The sequence below is a fragment of the Poeciliopsis prolifica genome, unplaced genomic scaffold, assembly GCF_027474105.1.
Source record: "Poeciliopsis prolifica strain line A6 unplaced genomic scaffold, Auburn_PproV2 SCAFFOLD195, whole genome shotgun sequence".
Taxonomy (NCBI): Eukaryota; Metazoa; Chordata; class Actinopteri; order Cyprinodontiformes; family Poeciliidae; genus Poeciliopsis; species Poeciliopsis prolifica.
The window spans coordinates 118,948-140,524 of NW_026562570.1; the positions used below are offsets into that span (position 1 = coordinate 118,948).

A 21,577-nucleotide genomic window follows, 5' to 3' on the forward strand; every position below is an offset into this window, starting at 1 on the left:
AAGCTAACAGAATGAGTTAAAGCTAACAGAAGGAGCTAAAGCTGACAGAAGGAGCTAAAGCTAACAGAAGGAGTTAAAGCTAACAGAAGGAGCTAAAGCTAACAGAAGGAGCTAAAGCTAACAGAAGGACCTAAAGCTGACAGAAGGAGCTAAAGCTAACAGAAGGAGCTAAAGCTAACAGAAGGAGCTAAAGCTAACAGAAGGAGCTAAAGCTGACAGAAGGAGCTAAAGCTAACAGAAGGAGCTAAAGCTAACAGAAGGAGCTAAAGCTAACAGAAGGAGCTAAAGCTGACAGAAGGAACTAAAGCTGACAGAAGGAGCTAAAGCTAACAGAAGGAGCTAAAGCTAACAGAAGGAGCTAAAGCTGACAGAAGGAGCTAAAGCTAACAGAAGGAGCTAAAGCTAACAGAAGGAGCTAAAGCTAACAGAAGGAGCTAAAGCTAACAGAAGGAACTAAAGCTGACAGAAGGAGCTAAAGCTAACAGAAGGAGCTAAAGCTAACAGAATGAGCTAAAGTTAACAGAATGAGCTAAAGCTAACAGAAGGAGCTAAAGCTAACAGAACGAGCTAAAGCTAACAGATTGAGTTAAAGCTAACAGAAGGAGCTAAAGCTAACAGAACGAGTTAAAGCTAACAGAAAGAGCTAAAGCTGACAGAAGGAGCTAAAGCTAACAGAAGGAGTTAAAGCTAACAGAACGGGCTAAAGCTAACAGAAGGAGCTAAAGCTAACAAAAGGAGCTAAAGCTAACAGAAGGAGCTAAAGCTGACAGAAGGAGCTAAAGCTGACCGAATGAGCTAAAGCTAACAGAAGGAGCTAAAGCTAACAGAAGGAGCTAAAGCTAACAGAAGGAACTAAAGCTGACAGAAGGAGCTAAAGCTAACAGAAGGAGCTAAAGCTAACAGAAGGAGCTAAAGATGACAGAAGGAACTAAAGCTAACAGAAGGAGCTAAAGCTAACAGAAGGAGCTAAAGCTAACAGAACGAGCTAAAGCTAACAGAATGAGTTAAAGCTAACAGAAGGAGCTAAAGCTGACAGAAGGAGCTAAAGCTAACAGAAGGAGTTAAAGCTAACAGAACGAGCTAAAGCTAACAGATGGAGCTAAAGTTAACAGAAGGAGCTAAAGCTGACAGAAGGAGCTAAAGCTGACAGAAGGAACTAAGCTGACAGAAGGAGCTAAAGCTAACAGAAGGAGCTAAAGCTAACAGAAGTAGCTAAAGCTAACAGAAGGAGCTAAAGCTAACAGAAGGAGCTAAAGCTAACAGAAGGAACTAAAGCTGACAGAAGGAGCTAAAGCTAACAGAAGGAGCTAAAGCTAACAGAAGGAGCTAAAGCTAACAGAAGGAGCTAAAGCTGACAGAAGGAGCTAAAGCTAACAGAAGGAGCTAAAGCTAACAGAAGGAGCTAAAGCTAACAGAAGGAGCTAAAGCTGACAGAAGGAACTAAAGCTGACAGAAGGAGCTAAAGCTAACAGAAGGAGCTAAAGCTAACAGAAGGAGCTAAAGCTGACAGAAGGAGCTAAAGCTAACAGAAGGAGCTAAAGCTAACAGAAGGAGCTAAAGCTAACAGAAGGAGCTAAAGCTAACAGAAGGAGCTAAAGCTGACAGAAGGAGCTAAAGCTAACAGAAGGAGCTAAAGCTAACAGAAGGAGCTAAAGCTGACAGAAGGAACTAAAGCTGACAGAAGGAGCTAAAGCTAACAGAAGGAGCTAAAGCTAACAGAAGGAACTAAAGCTAACAGAAGGAGCTAAAGCTGACAGAAGGAACTAAAGCTGACAGAAGGAGCTAAAGCTAACAGAAGGAGCTAAAGCTAACAGAAGGAGCTAAAGCTGACAGAAGGAACTAAAGCTGACAGAAGGAGCTAAAGCTAACAGAAGGAGTTAAAGCTAACAGAAGGAGCTAAAGCTAACAGAAGGAGCTAAAGCTGACAGAAGGAGCTAAAGCTAACAGAACGAGCTAAAGCTAACAGAAGGAGCTAAAGCTAACAGAAGGAGCTAAAGCTGACAGAAGGAGCTAAAGCTAACAGAAGGAGCTAAAGCTAACAGAAGGAACTAAAGCTGACAGAAGGAGCTAAAGCTAACAGAAGGAGCTAAAGCTGACAGAAGGAACTAAAGCGACAGAAGGAGCTAAAGCTAACAGAAGGAGCTAAAGCTGACAGAAGGAACTAAAGCTGACAGAAGGAACTAAAGCTAACAGAAGGAGCTAAAGCTAACAGAAGGAGCTAAAGCTGACAGAAGGAGCTAAAGCTAACAGAAGGAGCTAAAGCTGACAGAAGGAGCTAAAGCTAACAGAAGGAGCTAAAGCTAACAGAAGGAGCTAAAGCTAACAGGAGCTAAAGCTAACAGAAGGAGCTAAAGCTAACAGAAGGAACTAAAGCTGACAGAAGGAGCTAAAGCTAACAGAACGAGCTAAAGCTAACAGAAGGAGCTAAAGCTGACAGAAGGAACTAAAGCTGACAGAAGGAGCTAAAGCTGACAGAAGGAGCTAAAGCTAACAGAAGGAGCTAAAGCTGACAGAAGGAGCTAAAGCTAACAGAAGGAGCTAAAGCTAACAGAAGGAGCTAAAGCTAACAGAAGGAGCTAAAGCTGACAGAAGGAGCTAAAGCTAACAGAAGGAGCTAAAGCTAACAGAAGGAACTAAAGCTAACAGAAGGAGCTAAAGCTAACAGAAGGAGCTAAAGCTGACAGAAGGAGCTAAAGCTGACAGAAGGAGCTAAAGCTCACAGAAGGAGCTAAAGCTAACAGAAGGAGCTAAAGCTGACAGAAGGAACTAAAGCTGACAGAAGGAGCTAAAGCTAACAGAAGGAGCTAAAGCTAACAGAAGGAGCTAAAGCTAACAGAAGGAGCTAAAGCTGACAGAAGGAGCTAAAGCTAACAGAAGGAGCTAAAGCTAACAGAAGGAGCTAAAGCTAACAGAAGGAGCTAAAGCTGACAGAAGGAGCTAAAGCTAACAGAAGGAGCTAAAGCTAACAGAAGGAACTAAAGCTGACAGAAGGAGCTAAAGCTAACAGAAGGAGCTAAAGCTAACAGAAGGAGCTAAAGCTGACAGAAGGAACTAAAGCTGACAGAAGGAGCTAAAGCTAACAGAAGGAGCTAAAGCTGACAGAAGGAACTAAAGCTGACAGAAGGAACTAAAGCTAACAGAAGGAGCTAAAGCTAACAGAAGGAGCTAAAGCTGACAGAAGGAGCTAAAGCTAACAGAAGGAGCTAAAGCTGACAGAAGGAGCTAAAGCTAACAGAAGGAGCTAAAGCTGACAGAAGGAGCTAAAGCTAACAGAAGGAGCTAAAGCTAACAGAAGGAACTAAAGCTGACAGAAGGAGCTAAAGCTAACAGAAGGAGCTAAAGCTAACAGAAGGAGCTAAAGCTGACAGAAGGAACTAAACCTGACAGAAGGAGCTAAAGCTAACAGAAGGAGCTAAAGCTGACAGAAGGAGCTAAAGCTAACAGAAGGAGCTAAAGCTAACAGAAGGAGCTAAAGCTAACAGAAGGAGCTAAAGCTGACAGAAGGAACTAAAGCTGACAGAAGGAGCTAAAGCTAACAGAAGGAGCTAAAGCTAACAGAAGGAGCTAAAGCTGACAGAAGGAGCTAAAGCTAACAGAAGGAACTAAAGCTGACAGAAGGAGTTAAAGCTAACAGAAGGAGCTAAAGCTAACAGAAGGAGCTAAAGCTGACAGAAGGAGCTAAAGCTAACAGAAGGAACTAAAGCTGACAGAAGGAGCTAAAGCTGACAGAAGGAGCTAAAGCTAACAGAAGGAGCTAAAGCTGACAGAAGGAGCTAAAGCTAACAGAAGGAGCTAAAGCTGACAGAAGGAGCTAAAGCTAACAGAAGGAGCTAAAGCTGACAGAAGGAGCTAAAGCTAACAGAAGGAGCTAAAGCTAACAGAAGGAACTAAAGCTGACAGAAGGAGCTAAAGCTAACAGAAGGAGCTAAAGCTAACAGAAGGAGCTAAAGCTGACAGAAGGAACTAAACCTGACAGAAGGAGCTAAAGCTAACAGAAGGAGCTAAAGCTGACAGAAGGAGCTAAAGCTAACAGAAGGAGCTAAAGCTAACAGAAGGAGCTAAAGCTAACAGAAGGAGCTAAAGCTAACAGAAGGAGCTAAAGCTGACAGAAGGACTAAAGCTGACAGAAGGAGCTAAAGCTAACAGAAGGAGCTAAAGCTAACAGAAGGAGCTAAAGCTGACAGAAGGAGCTAAAGCTAACAGAAGGAACTAAAGCTGACAGAAGGAGCTAAAGCTAACAGAAGGAGCTAAAGCTAACAGAATGAGTTAAAGCTAACAGAAGGAGCTAAAGCTGACAGAAGGAGCTAAAGCTAACAGAAGGAGTTAAAGCTAACAGAACGAGCTAAAGCTAACAGATGGAGCTAAAGTTAACAGAAGGAGCTAAAGCTGACAGAAGGAGCTAAAGCTGACAGAAGGAACTAAAGCTGACAGAAGGAGCTAAAGCTAACAGAAGGAGCTAAAGCTAACAGAAGTAGCTAAAGCTAACAGAAGGAGCTAAAGCTAACAGAAGGAGCTAAAGCTAACAGAAGGAACTAAAGCTGACAGAAGGAGCTAAAGCTGACAGAAGGAGCTAAAGCTGACCGAATGAGCTAAAGCTAACATAAGGAGCTAAAGCTAACATAAGGAGCTAAAGCTAACAGAAGGAACTAAAGCTGACAGAAGGAGCTAAAGCTAACAGAAGGAGCTAAAGCTAACAGAAGGAGCTAAAGACAGAAGGAACTAAAGCTAACAGAAGGAGCTAAAGCTAACAGAAGGAGCTAAAGCTAACAGAACGAGCTAAAGCTAACAGAATGAGTTAAAGCTAACAGAAGGAGCTAAAGCTGACAGAAGGAGCTAAAGCTAACAGAAGGAGTTAAAGCTAACAGAACGAGCTAAAGCTAACAGATGGAGCTAAAGTTAACAGAAGGAGCTAAAGCTGACAGAAGGAGCTAAAGCTGACAGAAGGAACTAAAGCTGACAGAAGGAGCTAAAGCTAACAGAAGTAGCTAAAGCTAACAGAAGGAGCTAAAGCTAACAGAAGGAGCTAAAGCTAACAGAAGGAACTAAAGCTGACAGAAGGAGCTAAAGCTAACAGAAGGAGCTAAAGCTAACAGAAGGAGCTAAAGCTGACAGAAGGAGCTAAAGCTAACAGAAGGAGCTAAAGCTAACAGAAGGAGCTAAAGCTAACAGAAGGAGCTAAAGCTGACAGAAGGAACTAAAGCTGACAGAAGGAGCTAAAGCTAACAGAAGGAGCTAAAGCTAACAGAAGGAGCTAAAGCTGACAGAAGGAGCTAAAGCTAACAGAAGGAGCTAAAGCTAACAGAAGGAGCTAAAGCTAACAGAAGGAGCTAAAGCTAACAGAAGGAACTAAAGCTGACAGAAGGAGCTAAAGCTAACAGAAGGAGCTAAAGCTAACAGAAGGAGCTAAAGCTGACAGAAGGAACTAAAGCTGACAGAAGGAGCTAAAGCTGACAGAAGGAGCTAAAGCTAACAGAAGGAGCTAAAGCTGACAGAAGGAACTAAAGCTGACAGAAGGAGCTAAAGCTAACAGAATGAGTCAAAGCTAACAGAAGGAGCTAAAGCTAACAGAACGAGTTAAAGCTAACAGAAAGAGCTAAAGCTGACAGAAGGAGCTAAAGCTAACAGAAGGAGCTAAAGCTAACAGAAGGAGCTAAAGCTAACAGAACGAGCTAAAGCTAACAGAATGAGTTAAAGCTAAGAAGGAGCTAAAGCTGACAGAAGGAGCTAAAGCTAACAGAAGGAGTTAAAGCTAACAGAACGAGCTAAAGCTAACAGATGGAGCTAAAGTAACAGAAGGAGCTAAAGCTGACAGAAGGAGCTAAAGCTGACAGATGGAGCTAAAGCTGACCGAAGGAGCTAAATCTAACAGAAGGAGCTAAAGCTAACAGAAGGAGCTAAAGCTGACAGAAGGAGCTAAAGCTAACAGAAGGAGCTAAATCTAACAGAAGTAGCTAAAGCTGACAGAAGGAGCTTAAGCTAACAGAAGGAGCTAAAGCTAACAGAAGGAGCTAAAGCTAACAGAAGGAACTAAAGCTGACAGAAGGAGCTAAAGCTAACAGAACGAGCTAAAGCTGACAGAAGGAACTAAAGCTGACAGAAGGAGCTAAAGCTAACAGAAGGAGCTAAAGCTAACAGAAGGAACTAAAGCTAACAGAAGGAGCTAAAGCTGACAGAAGGAACTAAAGCTGACAGAAGGAGCTAAAGCTAACAGAAGGAGCTAACGCTGACAGAAGGAACTAAAGCTGACAGAAGGAGCTAAAGCTAACAGAAGGAGCTAAAGCTAACAGAAGGAGCTAAAGCTGACAGAAGGACTAAAGCTAACAGAAGGAGCTAAAGCTAACAGAAGGAGCTAAAGCTGACAGAAGGAGCTAAAGCTAACAGAACGAGCTAAAGCTAACAGAAGGAGCTAAAGCTAACAGAAGGAGCTAAAGCTAACAGAAGGAGCTAAAGCTGACAGAAGGAGCTAAAGCTAACAGAAGGAGCTAAAGCTAACAGAAGGAACTAAAGCTGACAGAAGGAGCTAAAGCTGACAGAAGGAACTAAAGCTGACAGAAGGAGCTAAAGCTAACAGAAGGAGCTAAAGCTGACAGAAGGAACTAAAGCTGACAGAAGGAACTAAAGCTAACAGAAGGAGCTAAAGCTAACAGAAGGAGCTAAAGCTGACAGAAGGAGCTAAAGCTAACAGAAGGAGCTAAAGCTGACAGAAGGAGCTAAAGCTAACAGAAGGAGCTAAAGTTAACAGAACGAGCTAAAGCTAACATAAGGAGCTAAAGCTAACAGAATGAGCTAAAGTTAACAGAATGAGCTAAAGCTAACAGAAGGAGCTAAAGCTAACAGAACGAGCTAAAGCTAACAGATTGAGTTAAAGCTAACAGAAGGAGCTAAAGCTAACAGAACGAGTTAAAGCTAACAGAAAGAGCTAAAGCTGACAGAAGGAGCTAAAGCTAACAGAAGGAGTTAAAGCTAACAGAACGGGCTAAAGCTAACAGAAGGAGCTAAAGCTAACAAAAGGAGCTAAAGCTAACAGAAGGAGCTAAAGCTGACAGAAGGAGCTAAAGCTGACCGAATGAGCTAAAGCTAACATAAGGAGCTAAAGCTAACATAAGGAGCTAAAGCTAACAGAAGGAACTAAAGCTGACAGAAGGAGCTAAAGCTAACAGAAGGAGCTAAAGCTAACAGAAGGAGCTAAAGATGACAGAAGGAACTAAAGCTAACAGAAGGAGCTAAAGCTAACAGAAGGAGCTAAAGCTAACAGAACGAGCTAAAGCTAACAGAATGAGTTAAAGCTAACAGAAGGAGCTAAAGCTGACAGAAGGAGCTAAAGCTAACAGAGAGTTAAAGCTAACAGAACGAGCTAAAGCTAACAGACGGAGCTAAAGTTAACAGAAGGAGCTAAAGCTGACAGAAGGAACTAAAGCTGACAGAAGGAGCTAAAGCTAACAGAAGGAGCTAAAGCTAACAGAAGTAGCTAAAGCTAACAGAAGGAGCTAAAGCTAACAGAAGGAGCTAAAGCTAACAGAAGGACCTAAAGCTGACAGAAGGAGCTAAAGCTAACAGAAGGAGCTAAAGCTAACAGAAGGAGCTAAAGCTAACAGAAGGAGCTAAAGCTGACAGAAGGAGCTAAAGCTAACAGAAGGAGCTAAAGCTAACAGAAGGAGCTAAAGCTAACAGAAGGAGCTAAAGCTGACAGAAGGACTAAAGCTGACAGAAGGAGCTAAAGCTAACAGAAGGAGCTAAAGCTAACAGAAGGAGCTAAAGCTGACAGAAGGAGCTAAAGCTAACAGAAGGAGCTAAAGCTAACAGAAGGAGCTAAAGCTAACAGAAGGAGCTAAAGCTAACAGAAGGAGCTAAAGCTAACAGAAGGACTAAAGCTGACAGAAGGAGCTAAAGCTAACAGAAGGAGCTAAAGCTAACAGAATGAGCTAAAGTTAACAGAATGAGCTAAAGCTAACAGAAGGAGCTAAAGCTAACAGAACGAGCTAAAGCTAACAGATTGAGTTAAAGCTAACAGAAGGAGCTAAAGCTAACAGAAGAGTTAAAGCTAACAGAAAGAGCTAAAGCTGACAGAAGGAGCTAAAGCTAACAGAAGGAGTTAAAGCTAACAGAAGGGCTAAAGCTAACAGAAGGAGCTAAAGCTAACAAAGGAGCTAAAGCTAACAGAAGGAGCTAAAGCTGACAGAAGGAGCTAAAGCTGACCGAATGAGCTAAAGCTAACAGAAGGAGCTAAAGCTAACAGAAGGAGCTAAAGCTAACAGAAGGAACTAAAGCTGACAGAAGGAGCTAAAGCTAACAGAAGGAGCTAAAGCTAACAGAAGGAGCTAAGATGACAGAAGGAACTAAAGCTAACAGAAGGAGCTAAAGCTAACAGAAGGAGCTAAAGCTAACAGAACGAGCTAAAGCTAACAGAATGAGTTAAAGCTAACAGAAGGAGCTAAAGCTGACAGAAGGAGCTAAAGCTAACAGAAGGAGTTAAAGCTAACAGAAGGAGCTAAAGCTAACAGAAGGAGCTAAAGCTAACAGAAGGACCTAAAGCTGACAGAAGGAGCTAAAGCTAACAGAAGGAGCTAAAGCTAACAGAAGGAGCTAAAGCTAACAGAAGGAGCTAAAGCTGACAGAAGGAGCTAAAGCTAACAGAAGGAGCTAAAGCTAACAGAAGGAGCTAAAGCTAACAGAAGGAGCTAAAGCTGACAAAGGAACTAAAGCTGACAGAAGGAGCTAAAGCTAACAGAAGGAGCTAAAGCTAACAGAAGGAGCTAAAGCTGACAGAAGGAGCTAAAGCTAACAGAAGGAGCTAAGCTAACAGAAGGAGCTAAAGCTAACAGAAGGAGCTAAAGCTAACAGAAGGAACTAAAGCTGACAGAAGGAGCTAAAGCTAACAGAAGGAGCTAAAGCTAACAGAATGAGCTAAAGTTAACAGAATGAGCTAAAGCTAACAGAAGGAGCTAAAGCTAACAGAACGAGCTAAAGCTAACAGATTGAGTTAAAGCTAACAGAAGGAGCTAAAGCTAACAGAACGAGTTAAAGCTAACAGAAGAGCTAAAGCTGACAGAAGGAGCTAAAGCTAACAGAAGGAGTTAAAGCTAACAGAACGGGCTAAAGCTAACAGAAGGAGCTAAAGCTAACAAAAGGAGCTAAAGCTAACAGAAGGAGCTAAAGCTGACAGAAGGAGCTAAAGCTGACCGAATGAGCTAAAGCTAACAGAAGGAGCTAAAGCTAACAGAAGGAGCTAAAGCTAACAGAAGGAACTAAGCTGACAGAAGGAGCTAAAGCTAACAGAAGGAGCTAAAGCTAACAGAAGGAGCTAAAGATGACAGAAGAACTAAAGCTAACAGAAGGAGCTAAAGCTAACAGAAGGAGCTAAAGCTAACAGAACGAGCTAAAGCTAACAGAATGAGTTAAAGCTAACAGAAGGAGCTAAAGCTGACAGAAGGAGCTAAAGCTAACAGAAGGAGTTAAAGCTAACAGAACGAGCTAAAGCTAACAGATGGAGCTAAAGTTAACAGAAGGAGCTAAAGCTGACAGAAGGAGCTAAAGCTGACAGAAGGAACTAAAGCTGACAGAAGGAGCTAAAGCTAACAGAAGGAGCTAAAGCTAACAGAAGTAGCTAAAGCTAACAGAAGGAGCTAAAGCTAACAGAAGGAGCTAAAGCTAACAGAAGGAACTAAAGCTGACAGAAGGAGCTAAAGCTAACAAGGAGCTAAAGCTAACAGAAGGAGCTAAAGCTAACAGAAGGAGCTAAAGCTGACAGAAGGAGCTAAAGCTAACAGAAGGAGCTAAAGCTAACAGAAGGAGCTAAAGCTAACAGAAGGAGCTAAAGCTGACAGAAGGAACTAAAGCTGACAGAAGGAGCTAAAGCTAACAGAAGGAGCTAAAGCTAACAGAAGGAGCTAAAGCTGACAGAAGGAGCTAAAGCTAACAGAAGGAGCTAAAGCTAACAGAAGGAGCTAAAGCTAACAGAAGGAGCTAAAGCTAACAGAAGGAGCTAAAGCTAACAGAAGGAGCTAAAGCTAACAGAAGGAGCTAAAGCTAACAGAAGCTAAAGCTGACAGAAGGAACTAAAGCTGACAGAAGGAGCTAAAGCTAACAGAAGGAGCTAAAGCTAACAGAAGGAATAAAGCTAACAGAAGGAGCTAAAGCTGACAGAAGGAACTAAAGCTGACAGAAGGAGCTAAAGCTAACAGAAGGAGCTAAAGCTAACAGAAGGAGCTAAAGCTGACAGAAGGAACTAAAGCTGACAGAAGGAGCTAAAGCTAACAGAAGGAGTAAAGCTAACAGAAGGAGCTAAAGCTAACAGAAGGAGCTAAAGCTGACAGAAGGAGCTAAAGCTAACAGAACGAGCTAAAGCTAACAGAAGGAGCTAAAGCTAACAGAAGGAGCTAAAGCTGACAGAAGGAGCTAAAGCTAACAGAAGGAGCTAAAGCTAACAGAAGGAACTAAAGCTGACAGAAGGAGCTAAAGCTAACAGAAGGAGCTAAAGCTGACAGAAGGAACTAAAGCTGACAGAAGGAGCTAAAGCTAACAGAAGGAGCTAAAGCTGACAGAAGGAACTAAAGCTGACAGAAGGAACTAAAGCTAACAGAAGGAGCTAAAGCTAACAGAAGGAGCTAAAGCTGACAGAAGGAGCTAAAGCTAACAGAAGGAGCTAAAGCTGACAGAAGGAGCTAAAGCTAACAGAAGGAGCTAAAGCTAACAGAAGGAGCTAAAGCTAACAGGAGCTAAAGCTAACAGAAGGAGCTAAAGCTAACAGAAGGAACTAAAGCTGACAGAAGGAGCTAAAGCTAACAGAAGGAGCTAAAGCTAACAGAAGGAGCTAAAGCTGACAGAAGGACTAAAGCTGACAGAAGGAGCTAAAGCTGACAGAAGGAGCTAAAGCTAACAGAAGGAGCTAAAGCTGACAGAAGGAGCTAAAGCTAACAGAAGGAGCTAAAGCTAACAGAAGGAGCTAAAGCTGACAGAAGGAGCTAAAGCTGACAGAAGGAGCTAAGCTAACAGAAGGAGCTAAAGCTAACAGAAGGACTAAAGCTAACAGAAGGAGCTAAAGCTAACAGAAGGAGCTAAAGCTGACAGAAGGAGCTAAAGCTGACAGAAGGAGCTAAAGCTAACAGAAGGAGCTAAAGCTAACAGAAGGAGCTAAAGCTGACAGAAGGAACTAAAGCTGACAGAAGGAGCTAAAGCTAACAGAAGGAGCTAAAGCTAACAGAAGGAGCTAAAGCTAACAGAAGGAGCTAAAGCTGACAGAAGGAGCTAAAGCTAACAGAAGGAGCTAAAGCTAACAGAAGGAGCTAAAGCTAACAGAAGGAGCTAAAGCTGACAGAAGGAGCTAAAGCTAACAGAAGGAGCTAAAGCTAACAGAAGGAAGCTAAAGCTGACAGAAGGAGCTAAAGCTAACAGAAGGAGCTAAAGCTAACAGAAGGAGCTAAAGCTGACAGAAGGAACTAAAGCTGACAGAAGGAGCTAAAGCTAACAGAAGGAGCTAAAGCTGACAGAAGGAACTAAAGCTGACAGAAGGAACTAAAGCTAACAGAAGGAGCTAAAGCTAACAGAAGGAGCTAAAGCTGACAGAAGGAGCTAAAGCTAACAGAAGGAGCTAAAGCTGACAGAAGGAGCTAAAGCTAACAGAAGGAGCTAAAGCTGACAGAAGGAGCTAAAGCTAACAGAAGGAGCTAAAGCTAACAGAAGGAACTAAAGCTGACAGAAGGAGCTAAAGCTAACAGAAGGAGCTAAAGCTAACAGAAGGAGCTAAAGCTGACAGAAGGCTAGCTGACAGAAGGAGCTAAAGCTAACAGAAGGAGCTAAAGCTGACAGAAGGAGCTAAAGCTAACAGAAGGAGCTAAAGCTAACAGAAGGAGCTAAAGCTAACAGAAGGAGCTAAAGCTGACAGAAGGAACTAAAGCTGACAGAAGGAGCTAAAGCTAACAGAAGGAGCTAAAGCTAACAGAAGGAGCTAAAGCTGACAGAAGGAGCTAAAGCTAACAGAAGGATAAAGCTGACAGAAGGAGTTAAAGCTAACAGAAGGAGCTAAAGCTAACAGAAGGAGCTAAAGCTGACAGAAGGAGCTAAAGCTAACAGAAGGACTAAAGCTGACAGAAGGAGCTAAAGCTGACAGAAGGAGCTAAAGCTAACAGAAGGAGCTAAAGCTGACAGAAGGAGCTAAAGCTAACAGAAGGAGCTAAAGCTGACAGAAGGAGCTAAAGCTAACAGAAGGAGCTAAAGCTGACAGAAGGAGCTAAAGCTAACAGAAGGAGCTAAAGCTAACAGAAGGAACTAAAGCTGACAGAAGGAGCTAAAGCTAACAGAAGGAGCTAAAGCTAACAGAAGGAGCTAAAGCTGACAGAAGGAACTAAACCTGACAGAAGGAGCTAAAGCTAACAGAAGGAGCTAAAGCTGACAGAAGGAGCTAAAGCTAACAGAAGGAGCTAAAGCTAACAGAAGGAGCTAAAGCTAACAGAAGGAGCTAAAGCTAACAGAAGGAGCTAAAGCTGACAGAAGGAACTAAAGCTGACAGAAGGAGCTAAAGCTAACAGAAGGAGCTAAAGCTAACAGAAGGAGCTAAAGCTGACAGAAGGAGCTAAAGCTAACAGAAGGAACTAAAGCTGACAGAAGGAGTTAAAGCTAACAGAAGGAGCTAAAGCTAACAGAAGGAGCTAAAGCTGACAGAAGGAGCTAAAGCTAACAGAAGGAACTAAAGCTGACAGAAGGAGCTAAATGACAGAAGGAGCTAAAGCTGACAGAAGGAACTAAAGCTGACAGAAGGAGCTAAAGCTAACAGAAGGAGCTAAAGCTAACAGAAGGAGCTAAAGCTGACAGAAGGAGCTAAAGCTAACAGAAGGAACTAAAGCTGACAGAAGGAGCTAAAGCTGACAGAAGGAGCTAAAGCTAACAGAAGGAGCTAAAGCTAACAGAAGGAGCTAAAACTGAAACATGGCAATAAAAATGACGTCAATATAATAAATGTAGGTGCGAATAGGAAGTGTGTGACTGTGAGTTTAATGTGGTTTCTGGTGTCCAGACGAAGACGACAGGAAGTGGCGGCAGGACGGCGCTTTTTAATCACTAATCTGTGTTTTCATTATGTTTCTCATGCAAACTGCACTTTGGGTCGTTAGCAGAACATCAGCAGCATTTTGTACACATTTGTGATAGAACTGCAGCGAATGAGAGCAAAGCGGCGCCGGTTCCGCCGGTTACGGACTCGGAACCTGCAGCGCTGGGCTCTGCTGACCCGGTTCCTCCTGCTCTCCGGAGGAAGCAGCAGGTCTTCGCCTGCCGCCATAAAGCCTCTGTGAGCCAACAGGGTAATTAGCAGACACATTAGAGCTGATGTCCTCATCATGGTGGGCAAACAGATGACGAGTCCTAATTGATGCACAGAGTGTGTTATGGCCAAACAGGAGGGAACGTCGGCCATCAGCTTACATGCAGGCTGGGGTGGTAGGTGAGCAGGCCGTTATCGCACAGCGTCACGTACTTCTTCTTCCACTCCTTGTTGAGGGATTTGCCGCTCCTCTTCATCAGCATGCCCTGCAGGAAGCAGCAGAGGATAGTCATCAGGAAGAGTCGTGACACGTTACAGTGAAACAGCATCGCCACTGCAAGCTCTGCTGGATCCTTTACTCTGTTTGACCTCCTCACAATTTTAATGAGCAGGTCCACCAGAACTGGACCGGAGACCCCGGCTGCACCGGCCAATCGAAACCCGCCTACATGTGAGGAAACTTTAGCTAACGGATTAAAATGAGCCTAAAACTGGTGCCAAGTGAAGTCCTGCTCTGGTTCTGATGGTTCTGACCACAAGCGGGTCAAACTACCCAAACAGTGCTGTGAGTTGTGGTTGGCCGACATGCTGCCAGCTTCAACTCTGACTCACAGCGTCCTAATTGTGCACTTGGCCAACATGTGGACGGGCCGCCGCTCAGGCTACATGACCACCAGGGTCTGTGGAGTGGAGATAACGAGCTCAGCGCCAGAAGACGTCAGGAGTCCAAACATCCAGTCAGAGGAGCTGAACGCGGCAAAATGTGGGGAAATCAGCACTTATTTAATTGTCTGGATCTTTATTTCTCTCCTACGCACATCAGCCGCGGCCGAGTGAGCGTTTAGGCCCGCCGCTCGCGTTCCTCGGCTGGCGCTGCTCGGCTGGCGCTCCTTCGCCGCCCACACTTCATTTGAGCAGCATTCATTAGGTACGAGGGGAGAGCAGGAAGGTCAAAAAGGAGGCGCGAGGGAGGCGGCGGCGGGGGATAAAACCGTCCGCTGATTAGCAATTACAGGCGCGCTGCCACGCGTGTCACTTCACTGGACCTCTACAACATTAACACTCCGACACAGAGTATTAATAGAGTCCGTGTGAAGAGCGGGAGGAGGAGGAGGACGGATGATGGACAGAAGCCTGCTCTCCGCTCAGCTCTCCGCTCAGCTCTCATTAGGCGGAGGGCGGCGGTGGGACGCTGCGCCGCCGTGACCCCCGCCGGCTCGCTGTAATTGGCGGCGACAAAACGCCACGCAGAAACGCTTCAGAGTGACAGTGAGGCGTGGAGACGGAGCTGGACACGGTTCTGATCTCAGGCCGCGGCGGCCATGTTCAAACTCATCCCGGCTGCTGTCAGGAAGCGGCGGCGTCTCGCCGCACCACGGGAACAACATGGCTTCCCCGCGGCGCGCTAAACGCGACGTGACGAGCCTCTCGCCGCGGCCAAGCGAAGGCCGCCGGCAGCCGAGAGCTGTCAGGCCGGCTGAGCGTCCGTTAGCGCCTGCTAGCGAGCGGCTAACCGGGTCAGCGCCGCTCAGAGGAGATTCCCTAAAACGGCCTAGACCAAGTCACCCAGACATATTCAGGGATTCTGACCCGTTGGTGTCTGGTGTTGACCTTTGAACTCTAAAGATGAGTCATGTCACCAAGTGAAAAGTGAAACTTTCCCGTCAAACTGAGTAAACAGATTTTCCAGGAGGAAGGACCAGAGAAATGTTTGGTTTTATTTCACTGAGGTTCCTATTTGGACAGGAAGTAACGCATCACTTCCTCCAGCAGCAGATTCATTCCCAGCATCCCTCCTGAGGATGACAAGCCATCAGTTAGCATGAGGGGAAGCTAATTGAAACCCTGCTGATGGGTAATATCCTCCATTAGTCACCTCTGTGACACACTTGCTTTACCTCTGGCAGGCGGCGGGGCCGCGGCGGCCATGACGGCCCACAAGGTCCCTCCTGGGACGATGGATGTAAGACAAATACTTCCTGGGATGGACTCTCTGCGCCGCTGAAGTATGGCGAGGCAGTGCTTAGGAAAAGGTCGGCGCTCGGGGGCGGCAGATGGACTCATTGTTAGGCATCCCAAAACGTCCGAGGGCGCCGCCGAGCTTTGCGGTTCAGGTCGTGCCGAGCGGCGGCGGCGGATCCCTGCGACGCCGCGGCGCTGTGAGGATGACGGGAAAAGGTCGGCGGCTCGGGGGAAGCCGGCAGACGGAGTCATTCGTTAGCAGAAACGCTGGCGGAGTCGGACCGGGCCTCTGATTAAAGAGGCGCGCTGTCAGGAGTCCGATCCGTCCAGAAGACGGAGACACAAAGACAGCGGGACGGCTTCTGTCCTGGCAGCAGAGGAACATCAAACCCATTAAACCTGCTGAGCAGAACCAGATAAAGAACCGTCCAGTAATCTGCCTCTAATCGCTCAATCGCCCCATTCTGCTCACACAATGGATCCTCCCGCCGCCGACGGCCTGACAGCACGGACACAGAACCCTCTGCCTTTGTCTCCCGGATCAGGACGGTCAATCAGAACCTTCCTGCATCTGATCCGGGCCGCACTCCGACCCGGGTCATCCATCATCCCCTCAGACAGGCCCGGAGTGTGAGCCGCTGATTACAGACGTCCAGCAGACAAAGAGGATGGAGGCAGGAGGCGGCGCCGTTCGACCCGGTCAGAGCAGACACCGACCCAAACGATGAGGTCCACCAAAGGACCAATCAGAGGAACAGAAGCAGACACCTCAGGAGAACTTCTGGAAAGTTCCTCTGTGTGCCCGGCAAACATGTACTTCAACTAACAGAACCAGCACAACGGGCCAATGGTTCTGAACCAAAGTCCTCAGGTTCCGGTCCAGATACAAAGATTTCCTTCAACCAATCAGAGTTGACTCATGAACCCAACTTCCAATACCAGCTCCTCTGAGATCATAGAAATCACCAAATCAGACATAAACATCTGCAACCAATTTACCTCAAACTAACAAACTGCTGATCATGATTCAGACCAAGAACTCGTCCAATCAGAGCCAATCAGTCGACCAATCAGAGGGCAGGAAGCTGTAAGGCGAGGCCAACCGCCGACATGGAGGACGATGATTGGACAGAGACCTCTTCTGATTGGTTGGACAGTTTACGTGTTGGACCAATCAGACCAGGCCTACCATCAGTCCGAGTGTCCAGGTGTCCCGCTCACCTGGACCTGCATGTACTGAGAGGTAAGCTGTCCTTCCTCCAGATGCTGGGACAGGAAACTGGACTGGTTCTGACTGGTTCTGGTTCTGACTGGTTCCTCCTCAACCTGCCGCACAGAGCAGATCAGGTTTTTCGCTCTCCTTGCTGATGATGAAAGCTGCTGCTTCACCTGCAGCGAACAGGAGGCGCCGCGGAGCAGCATCCGTCTCCACCAAGGTCGGCGCTGATGAGGCGAGCCCAGGGAGCGGCGCCGAGCGAGCGGATCAAACAACAGCAGAGAGGAAGATCTGATCAGAGTTCTGGGTCATTAATTAGAAACTCAATTCTCCAAACCTTCCTTCATTAGAGGAAGGAGCAGCTCCTCTTCCTGGACGGCGGCGGCGGCCGGGCCGCTGCTGGCCGCCATGTTGGCCTGGTAACGAGCAGGAGGCTCTCGCTGCTGGCTGATTGACGCCTGAGTTCCTGGTTTTAATTATTCCTCGGACCAGAACGGCCCCCCCGCTCCTGGAAGCTCATTTGCCGGGTTGCTGTGCATGACAGAAATGTCATCAGGGCCAAAATGGCTCCCAGCGCTGACAGCCTTTCTCAGGGAAATGATATTCTTGGGATCCGGCGGAGGGCGGGTCGGCGGGCCTCGTTAAACCTGATAGCAGCTCTTTAATATTCACCGTCTTAATTAGGGCTGCAGTTAATTTCATTAAATTCTTTGGCTGCTAAATGAAGCAGATTATGAGACATCTTTTATTGCCAAGCGTGAAATTACAGCCTGCCGCTGCCAGTGGCGCCGCTAATGAATTACAGGGTAACTAACGCCCGAAATCAGCCCCCAATTTAAAGAGAGCGGGGCGGCGGGGTGGAGGGGGGCCGGGGAGGCCCGGTCCATCCAGGCTGCGGACCGGGACCCATCAGAACCATCAGAACCAGTCAGAACCATCAGAACCAATCAGAACCATCAGAACCAATCAGAACCAGTCAGAACCAGTCAGAACCAATCAGAACCATCAGAACCAGTCAGAACCATCAGAACCAATCAGAACCATCAGAACCAGTCAGAACCATCAGAACCAGTCAGAACCAATCAGAACCAATCAGAACCAGTCAGAACCAGTTAGAACCAGTCAGAACCAATTAGAACTATCAGAACCAATCAGAACCATAAGAACAAATCAGAACCATCAGAACCAATCAGAACCATCAGAACCAGTCAGAACCAGTTAGAACCAGTCAGAACCAGTCAGAACCAGTTAGAACCAGTCAGAACCAATTAGAACTATCAGAACCAATCAGAACCATAAGAACCAGTCAGAACCAGTTAGAACCAGTCAGAACCAGTCAGAACCATCAGAACCAATCAGAACCATCAGAACCAATCAGAACCAGTCAGAACCAGTCAGAACCAATCAGAACCATCAGAACCATCAGAACCATCAACCAGTCAGAACCATAGAACCAGTCAGAACCATTAGAACCAGTCAGAACCATCAGAACCAGTCAGAACCATCAGAACCAGTCAGAACCAGTTAGAACCAGTCAGAACCAATTAGAACCAGTCAGAACCATTAGAACCAGTCAGAACCAGTCAGAACCAGTCAGAACCATCAGAACCATCAGAACCAGTCAGAACCATCAGAACCAGTCAGAACCATCAGAACCATCAGAACCATCAGAACCATCAGAACCATCAGAACCAATCAGAACCATCAGAACATCAGAACCATCAGAACAGTCAGAATCAGTCAGAGTCAGTCAGAACCAGTCAGAACCAGTCAGAACCAATCAGAACCATCAGAACCAGTCAGAACCATCAGAACCAGTCAGAACCAGTCAGAACCAGTTAGAACCAGTCAGAACCATCAGAACCAGTCAGAACCATCAGAACCAGTCAGAACCAGTTAGAACCAGTCAGAACCAATCAGAACCAGTCAGAACCAGTCAGAACCATCAGAACCAATCAGAACCAGTCAGAACCAGTCAAAACCAGTCAGAACCAGTCAGAACCAATCAGAACCAGTCAGAACCATCAGAACCAATCAGAACCAGTCAGAACCAGTCAGAACCATCAGAACCAGTCAGAACCAGTTAGAACCAGTCAGAACCAATCAGAACCAGTCAGAACCAGTCAGAACCATCAGAACCAATCAGAACCAGTCAGAACCAGTCAAACCAGTCAGAACCAGTCAGAACCAGTCAGAACCATCAGAACCAATCAGAACCAGTCAGAACCAGTCAGAACCATCAGAACCAATCAGAACCATCAGAACCAGTCAGAACCAGTCAGAACCAATCAGAACCAGTCAGAACCATCAGAACCAATCAGAACCAGTCAGAACCATCAGAACCAATCAGAACCATCAGAACCAATCAGAACCAGTCAGAACCAGTCAAAACCAGTCAGAACCAGTCAGAACCAATCAGAACCAGTCAGAACCATCAGAACCAATCAGAACCATCAGAACCAATCAGAACCAGTCAGAACCATCAGAACCAATCAGAACCAGTCAGAACCATCAGAACCAATCAGAACCATCAGAACCAATCAGAACCAGTCAGAACCAGTCAGAACCAGTCAGAACCAATCAGAACCAGTCAGAACCATCAGAACCAATCAGAACCAGTCAGAACCATCAGAACCAATCAGAACCATCAGAACCAAACAGAACCAGTCAGAACCATCAGAACCAATCAGAACCATCAGAACCAATCAGAACCAGTCAGAACCAATCAGAACCATCAGAACCAGTTAGAACCAGTCAGAACCAGTCAGAACCATCAGAACCAATCAGAACCAGTCAGAACCATCAGAACCAATCAGAACCATCAGAACCAATCAGAACCAGTCAGAACCATCAGAACCAATCAGAACCATCAGAACCAATCAGAACCAGTCAGAACCAGTCAGAACCAGTTAGAACCAGTCAGAACCATCAGAACCAATCAGAACCAATCAGAACCAGTCAGAACCATCAGAACCAATCAGAACCATCAGAACCATCAAAACCAATCAGAACCAGTCAGAACCATCAGAACCAATCAGAACCATCAGAACCAATCAGAACCAGTCAGAACCATCAGAACCAATCAGAACCAGTCAGAACCAGTCAGAACCAGTCAGAACCATCAGAACCAATCAGAACCATCAGAACCAATCAGAACCATCAGAACCAATCAGAACCAGTCAGAACCAGTCAGAACCAGTCAGAACCATCAGAACCAGTCAGAACCAATCAGAACCATCAGAACCAATCAGAACCAGTCAGAACCAGTCAGAACCAGTTAGAACCAGTCAGAACCATCAGAACCAATCAGAACCATCAGAACCAATCAGAACCAGTCAGAACCATCAGAACCAATCAGAACCATCAGAACCATCAGAACCAATCAGAACCATCAAAACCAGTCAGAACCAGTCAGAACCATCAGAACCAATCAGAACCATCAGAACCAGTCAGAACCAGTCAGAACCATCAGAACCAATCAGAACCAGTCAGAACCATCAGAACCAATCAGAACCATCAGAACCAATCAGAACCAATCAGAACCAGTCAGAACCAGTCAGAACCAGTCAGAACCATCAGAACCAGTCAGAACCAATCAGAACCATCAGAACCAATCAGAACCAGTCAGAACCAATCAGAACCAGTCAGAACCATCAGAACCAGTCAGAACCATCAGAACCAGTCAGAACCAATCAGAACCAGTCATAACCAGTCAGAACCAGTCAGAACCATCAGAACCAGTCAGAACCATCAGAACCAATCAGAACCAGTCAGAACCATCAGAACCAGTCAGAACCATCAGAACCAGTCAGAACCAGTCAGAACCAGTTAGAACCAGTCAGAACCATCAGAACCAGTCAGAACCAGTCAGAACCAATCAGAACCAGTCAGAACCATCAGAACCAGTCAGAACCAGTCAGAACCAGTCAGAACCAGTCAGAACCATCAGAACCAATCAGAACCATCAGAACCAATCAGAACCAATCAGAACCATCAGAACCAATCAGAACCATCAGAACCAATCAGAACCAGTCAGAACCATCAGAACCAATCAGAACCATCAGAACCAATCAGAACCAGTCAGAACCATCAGAACCAATCAGAACCAGTCAGAACCATCAGAACCAGTCAGAACCATCAGAACCAATCAGAACCAGTCAGAACCATCAGAACCAGTCAGAACCAGTCAGAACCATCAGAACCAGTCAGAACCAGTCAGAACCAGTCAGAACCAGTTAGAACCAGTCAGAACCATCAGAACCAGTCAGAACCAGTCATAACCAGTCAGAACCAGTTAGAACCAGTCAGAACCATCAGAACCAGTCAGAACCAGTCAGAACCAATCAGAACCATCAGAACCATCAGAACCAGTCAGAACCAGTCAGAACCAGTTAGAACCAGTCAGAACCAGTTAGAACCAGTCAGAACCATCAGAACCAATCAGAACCAGTCAGAACCATCAGAACCAATCAGAACCAATCAGAACCAGTCAGAACCAGTCAGAACCAGTCAGAACCAATCAGAACCAGTCAGAACCATCAGAACCAGTCAGAACCAATCAGAACCAATCAGAACCAGTCAGAACCAATCAGAACCAATCAGAACCAGTCAGAACCATCAGAACCAGTCAGAACCAATCAGAACCATCAGAACCAATCAGAAACTTTACCGGTGTGTCCAGATGTTAGCTTATTTTCTTCTGATCGATTAGAAAAGTCAGATTGTTAAGCTGATCAATAACAAATATTCAGCTTTACTTCCAGAACCAGTTCAACCAGTTCAACCAGTTCAACCAGTTAGTGTCTGTGTCCTAAACAAAACCTGCTCATCACATTTTCATTCTTAGATCATCAGAACTTCTCCAAACTTCTGTTTTCCAGCAGCCATTGTACGACCGAGGCGGCTGTGATTGTGACCTCTGACCTTGTGCAGTTTGTGAAAGGCTCATTTTCCAGACACTAGAAACGTATTTAACACATCTGGTTTGTTTCCAGAGGCAGCCAGCAGATGAACACATGAACACATGAACAGATGAACAGATGAACACATGAACCGAGACGTGAAGTGAGTCTGACGCCTCTAAGACGCAGCAGTTGGACCCGACGAGGCAGAAGGCAGCGGTGCGTTCAGGGACGGGGATTAGA

General features: G+C 45.7%; 1 protein-coding gene across 1 annotated transcript in view; it reads right to left on the bottom strand.

Moving 5' to 3' along the window:
• The window catches only part of LOC129356805 (arf-GAP with GTPase, ANK repeat and PH domain-containing protein 1-like), an 88,933-nt gene that overhangs the window by 39,382 nt on the left and 27,974 nt on the right, over window positions 1-21,577 (bottom strand). The window contains 1 exon segment of the mRNA XM_055026354.1: window positions 13,417-13,521. Coding sequence (XP_054882329.1) covers window positions 13,417-13,521 — 105 coding nt within the window.